General features: G+C 43.9%; 1 protein-coding gene across 1 annotated transcript; it reads left to right on the top strand.

The window, feature by feature from the left end:
* The first annotated feature begins 228 nt into the window (after positions 1-228).
* LOC123482000 (5-hydroxytryptamine receptor 1A-beta-like) lies at positions 229-1820 on the top strand. The gene has a single exon (XM_045207974.1). It carries the CDS (start codon positions 344-346, stop codon positions 1577-1579), a length of 1236 nt encoding a protein of 411 aa, XP_045063909.1. The 5' UTR covers positions 229-343; the 3' UTR covers positions 1580-1820.
* Positions 1821-6930: the final 5110 nt, after the last annotated feature.

Raw genomic sequence — 6930 nt, 5'->3', positions numbered from 1 at the left:
GGGGGATATTCCATGCCAATTCACTGTCATTGCTGTTCTATCACAACCTGTTGGTAAAGTCCTAGGGATGATAGCACCAGCATCTCACTGCCCGCACTCTCTCAGAGAGATGCCAACTGTTGGTGCGCACAGAAAATCGTTCTTTCAACCTCACAGGCAACTGACGTATTTTCCATCACTGGTATAAATATACGGCCTCGTCAGTCTTCACCCCCCGGCACAGGGAGTGTATGCAATGCTATGCGAAGGGCGCAGAGAATCCAGCTCAGATCACCATGAATGGAGTTCTGTTGCGCTCTGGAACTGACACGTAGTAAGTGAGGAGCGATTCCTTTTCATCAACATGGAGGAAAGAAACAACACGACGGGCGCATGGTTTCCATTTGATTTTCAAAACGAAATCTCGACAGCTGATGCAGAGGAGGTGAAACTAAGTTCCCAAATCTTCACGTCCTTTCTCTTGGCTGTGCTTATCCTCTGTGCCATATTTGGGAACGTGTGTGTGGTTGCAGCCATCGCCCTGGAGAGAAATCTTCAGAATGTAGGGAACTATCTGATCGGGTCTCTGGCCGTGACTGACCTGATGGTATCGGGTTCTGGTGTTGCCCTGGCGGCCCTTTACCAAGTCTTAAACAGGTGGACTCTCGGACAGGTACCATGTGACATTTTCATCTCTTTAGATGTGTTATGTTGTACATCATCTATACTGCACCTTTGCGCCATCGCCTTGGACAGGTACTGGGCCATTACCGAACCTATAGAGTATATGAAGAAGAGGACGCCCAGAAGAGCGGCGGTTCTGATCAGTGTCACTTGGTTTGTCGGATTTTCCATCTCTGTTCCACCCATGTTGATCATGCGTTCCCAGCCGAGTAGTAAAGCGGAGGACATAGCTAATCCGGAGCAGTGCATGATAAGTCGAGACCCCTGGTACACAATCTACTCGACATTTGGCGCGTTCTACATTCCGTTGATACTCATGTTGGTCTTATATGGACGGATATTCAAAGCCGCCAGGTTTAGAATCAGGAGAACAGTGCGTAAAACAGAGAAAAAGAAAGTGTCTGATTCTTGTTTGGCACTGTCCCCTGCTCTTTTCCAGAAGAGGACCAACGGGGACCCGAGTAAAAGCTGGAAGAGGAGCGTGGAGCCCAAACCGACCCCCTGCATAAACGGTGCGGTCAAGCACGGCGAGTTGTTGGAGATCATCGAGGTTCACAGCAACTCAAAAAACAGCCTGCCACTCCCCCTCAACCCCAATTCCGAGCCGTTCTTTGAGAGCAGACAAGATAAGAACATGGAGGCAAAGAGAAAGATGGCCATGGCCAGAGAGCGCAAAACTGTGAAGACGCTGGGTATAATTATGGGCACTTTTATCTTTTGCTGGTTGCCTTTCTTTATTGTCGCCCTGGTAATGCCCTTTTGCCAGTCGTGCCAAATGCCAAAGTGGCTCGAGGACGTCATTAACTGGCTCGGGTACTCCAACTCTCTACTGAACCCCATCATTTACGCATACTTCAACAAAGACTTCCAAAGTGCCTTTAAGAAAATAATCAAATGTCACTACTGCAAAACATAAGCATAATACATAATCATTTTATGATGTAAAACGGACTGCGGACTTGGGACTGACGTTTGCAGAAGACAAATCTTACAACCATTTCTGTACCATTAGTCAGTCAAATATGGGTCTACGGAAAGGTGGGAGAGTTGATAGTAATGTTGTTTTATAAAAATAAATGTATTATTATTAGTAGTATTAGTATTATGATTATTATTATACCAGGAGTTTTATGAAGCTGTATAAACAGGATTGCAAGATGTCAGAGCTAACCACTCATGCCCATGTCAAATATGCTTTGTGGTGTTCAATAAACCATGTCCTATTTCAGAAACTCCTGTACTTCTGTGTTGATATGTGTGCACACTTGGAGCTTCGTATAATTTCGTAGGCATTTGCATAGCATTTTAGGGGGAAATAGTTATTTGTGTTGAGTCACCTACATTTACAAGTCAGCAACATAAAGTATTATGGAAGTATAAGCATAATTAATTTTTCTTGTAGGAATAATTGTGTTTAGGGATAGACCCCAATCAGCCCACAGCAAATAATAACTTTTTTCACAACAGACTGGTGGATGAGCTACTCACAGAAATCACCAGTAACATCCCTAAATTACTTATACACACACACACACACACACACACACACACACACACACACACACACACACACACACACACACACACACACACACACACACACACACACACACACACACACACACACACACACACACAAATATGTTCTTATGTTCCAAATTGTAGGCAACTGATCAGATATGAAAATAATAAAAAAATCTAATGCGTAATGTTGATTTCCATCACTGACATGTGCTAATTGTCTATCCTAGTTTGAATAAATGCAGGAAGTTCAAATTGTATTTTGCAATTGAGGCATGTCACAGGGATAAAAAAAAGAATGAAAAGGAATTCAAAACTAGTGACAGCAAGTCAAAGTTGAAAGCTCCACAATACCAAGCTTTCAAAACCAATAACCTAGTAAGCCTATGACACTCCTGTACTATACTCTGTGTGTGTGTGTGTGTGTGTGTGTGTGTGTGTGTGTGTGTGTGTGTGTGTGTGTGTGTGTTTGTGTGTGTTTGTATGTGTGCTGATATGAATGGTGGACATATGTATATATTTTTCTTACACCTGCACTCTGTGGGTTCATTAGAGAGAGTCAGAAAGAAAGAACGAGAGAGCGAGCGAGAGAGAGAGAGAGAGTGACACAATTATGAACAGAAATTATGAAGGGGAGAGAGAGAGAAAGGATCTAGTATGGTGCGATGTGTATGTTGGAGTGTTTGTGATCTGATCACTGCTATAAAACAAGATGCTAGCTTGAGTGATTGTGTCATTATGCATCTGGGAGCCATTGTATGGTCTGTATTGGAGCATTAGCATAGCAACAAAGATGGGCTATTTGCACAGCGTTGGAGAGACCAATTAATCTCAGTACATGGCTTTTCTCTGTGAAAAACACACACACACACACACACACACACACACACACACACACACACACACACACACACACACACACACACACACACACACACACACACACACAGACACACCGACAGTCAAACACACATGTCCCTCTGTGTGACTTTCAGCAAATCTCCGGAGGGTGAAGGAGTCCACTCATGCAAAGGGTGTCCTATCTTACACTTTAAATGTAAAACTGTATTCTAATCATATACAGACCTAAACTTTCACCATGAACCTGGTTAATATAACACTGGCATTACATGTAAAATGCTCTTTTGTGTTGGTTTTCAAAGGGATACAATATAACTGGCCAGTGTGCCCCATGGAGCATGTCACGCTCTTTCCTTCAGCAACCCCGGCCATCCTTCCCACACAAGCTAGGCCCACTAAAGACTACTCAATGGAACAGAGGATGGAGAGCTGTGTCGCCATAGCGACTCTCAGGGCCTTCAAACTCTGGGTCTGAGGGGCAATTATCTGATCAAAGGACGTCCAGTAAACAGGAATACAGAGGAATACAGAAGGTCCACGTGGGGCCCCACAGCTGGCTAGACACCACCTTCCTGAGGGGCCCCATTTTGTTTTTACAGCCCTGAGTACAACAGGTGGGCAGTTAAAAACATTGTTAAAGACTACAACTTGGGCCTAAAGTTGTTCCTGCTCTGATCAGAAAAATTGGGAAATCTCCTGGCCCTATAACCATATCCAAGGTCCACTCCTCCCCACAACCATCCACCTTCATTTGTCCCATCTCATCCACTCTCCTCTTATTCTCCAACAAAGCACAGTGTTTGTCCAATGGTCTCCTTGGGGTGCAAATAGCCGGAGATCATTTCAGACAGACAGAAACATGGAGGATAATTATTCATAAAGCTGCCGTTCAGATTCCTTTGCAATCTCCAGTGTACTCCTCACTAAATCACTGTGTGGATTGGAGAACATGAGAACATCATCCATGTGCACTTGAGCTGCTCAGTTATGCTTCCTCCGTGGCAGTGAAGAACAGCCCCCGGTGTTCTTCCGTCAGTACCATTAGGTTCCAGTCCTTCAAATAAACCTATGAACCTATGGCAGAAGAAGAATTGGTTCCCGTTTTGGTCTCTGCTTGTTAGTCCTTACACAATCGCTTTTTTTTACTGTATATGAAAATATATAAGTACATGATGAAATGAGCTACTCATGAGTTAGTTACTCATCATATGAATAGATGAAAAAGAGAAATACATACAATATGTATCAATTTCTGTCCCTCGTTCTTTCTCTACTCTCTCTCTCTATGTCACCTCCCACCCCTGATTAAAGCTCACACCAGTGCTGCAATTTGTAGGAGCAGGAAACCGATGAATGCTTGACATCAAACAGAAGCTCATTGTTTGTAGTGTTCCTGTTTGTACCTTCGGCAGGTGCTGTCATTCTGCATTCTGCAGGAGCTGCTCCCACTCACTTGGGATCTACAGAGAACAATGGGACAGGAAGATTAAAGATGACTACACATACATCAGAGAGGGTGACAGAGAAGAAGAGGGCACATGCACACATGGAAAGGTATTGGAAAAGGGATGATAAGGTGGGATAAGGTAAGGTGGGACAACGTGAACAGGGTTGGGGGAAAACGGAGAAAGCACAAAAGAGTGGAGAGAAAATAAAAAGGTGAAGGTGCAGAATGAGGGGACAGAAGGTTCCTTCTTTTTAGAGAGAACATGAGCACTCCTCTCCTCAAAGCCGTTACCTGTTCCTCCCCAGCTCGACAATGACATCCAACACTGACATCCAACTGACTGAACAGAAGGAGAAAGATGATTCTGATGCACAATGAGACACAAAAGCACACATGCATATTGAAACGCACAACAGACAGATGGACAGACGGATAGACACAAAGGTGGGCTTTCCATCTATCAATTCATCAGTTGGATATGTAATGTGCCAACACACTCTATCATGTGTTGCAGGTTGGCATTTATTTTCATGAATCTTGCTGTGGAGGCAGCTCTGCAGTGGTCACTAGCTGGCAAAGCCACAAAGTCATAAAATCTGATTTTAAACCTAACCCTAACCCTAAGCTTAACCACACTTCTAACCCTAATGCCTAACCCTAAATTAAGAGCAAAAAGCACATTTTTGTTTTCATAGATTTGTACAATATAGCCAATTTGGACTTTGCAGCTGGCCCATCTAGTGGAAATCGCTAGTTCTGCCTCCAGGGCAAGATTCATGCCAATAAACGTCAACCTGCTCATTTGTTACCCGCTCCGCCCCTCACCCCCAGTTTCCAGTCACAATAAGAAAGGGATCATAACAGTCAGACAGCTTGTCTATGACATTCTACTGGCTTCCTGAATAAGCCAGGCAGACTCCTTTATGTCCCTGATCCAATGGTATATAAACAAGAAGCTTGTACGTCTCTGAAGCTGACACTGCTGCTTATAAAAGATCAACAGGACAAGACCAACACAGAGGTAGCCAAGCCAATCCTCACTAATGACAAACAAGTTCATTTCCTAGTACTCTGGCTTTGCCCTTTCACAAGGGTGAAACTAATAGTCTGGCTCATGGACTATACAGCTCTGGAAAAAATTAAGAGACCACTGCACATTTTTCTTAAATCAGCATCTCTACATGTACATGGGGAAAAAAAGTATTTAGTCAACCACCAATTGTGCAAGTTCTCCCACTTAAAAAGATGAGAGAGGCCTGTAATTTTCATCATAGGTACACGTCAACTATGACAGACAAAATGAGAAAAAAAAATCCAGAAAATCACATTGTAGGATTTGTAATGAATTTATTTGCAAATTATGGTGGAAAATAAGTATTTGGTCAATAACAAAAGTTTCTCAATACTTTGTTATATACCCTTTGTTGACAATGACACAGGTCAAACGTTTTCTGTAAGTCTTCACAAGGTTTTCACACACTGTTGCTGGTATTTTGGCCCATTCCTCCATGCAGATCTCCTCTAGAGCAGTGATGTTTTGGGGCTGTCGCTGGGCAACACAGACTTTCAACTCCCTCCAAAGATTTTCTATGGGGGTTGAGATCTGGAGACTGGCTAGGCCACTCCAGGACCTTGAAATGCTTCTTACGAAGCCACTCCTTCGTTGCCCGGGCGGTGTGTTTGGGATAATTGTCATGCTGAAAGACCCAGCCACGTTTCATCTTCAATGCCCTTGCTGATGGAAGGAGGTTTTCACTCAAAATCTCACGATACATGGCCCCATTCATTCTTTCCTTTACACGGATCAGTCGTCCTGGTCCCTTTGCAGAAAAACAGCCCCAAAGCATGATGTTTCCACCCCCATGCTTTACAGTAGGTATGGTGTTCTTTGGATGCAACTCAGCATTCTTTGTCCTCCAAGCACGACGAGTTGAGTTTTTACCAAAAAGTTATATTTTGGTTTCATCTGACCATATGACATTCTCCCAATCCTCTTCTGTATCATCCAAATGCACTCTAGCAAACTTCAGATGGGCCTGGACAAGCAGGGGGACACGTCTGGCAGTGCAGGATTTGAGTACCTGGCGGCGTAGTGTTTTACTGATGGTAGGCTTTGTTACTTTGGTCCCAGCTCTCTGCAGGTCATTCACTAGGTCCCCCCGTGTGGTTCTGGGATTTTTGCTCACCGTTCTTGTGATCATTTTGACCCCACGGGTGAGATCTTGCGTGGAGCCCCAGATCAAGGGAGATTATCAGTGGTCTTGTATGTCTTCCATTTCCTAATAATTGCTCCCACAGTTGATTTCTTCAAACCAAGCTGCTTACCTATTGCAGATTCAGTCTTCCCAGCCTGGTGCAGGTCTACAATTTTGTTTATGGTGTCCTTTGACAGCTCTTTGGTCTTGGCCATAGTGGAGTTTGGAGTGTGACTGTTTGAG

Source organism: Coregonus clupeaformis, chromosome 27 (assembly GCF_020615455.1).
Source record: "Coregonus clupeaformis isolate EN_2021a chromosome 27, ASM2061545v1, whole genome shotgun sequence".
In the NCBI taxonomy this organism is placed as follows: domain Eukaryota; kingdom Metazoa; phylum Chordata; class Actinopteri; order Salmoniformes; family Salmonidae; genus Coregonus; species Coregonus clupeaformis.
The sequence above is the reverse complement of the archived record's forward strand: the minus strand, read 5'-3'. Positions and strand labels throughout refer to the sequence as shown.

Coding starts and splice junctions, on each gene's coding strand:
- LOC123482000 (XM_045207974.1), top strand. CDS start 344: ATGGAGGAAAGAAACAACACGACGGGCGCATGGTTTCCATTTGATTTT.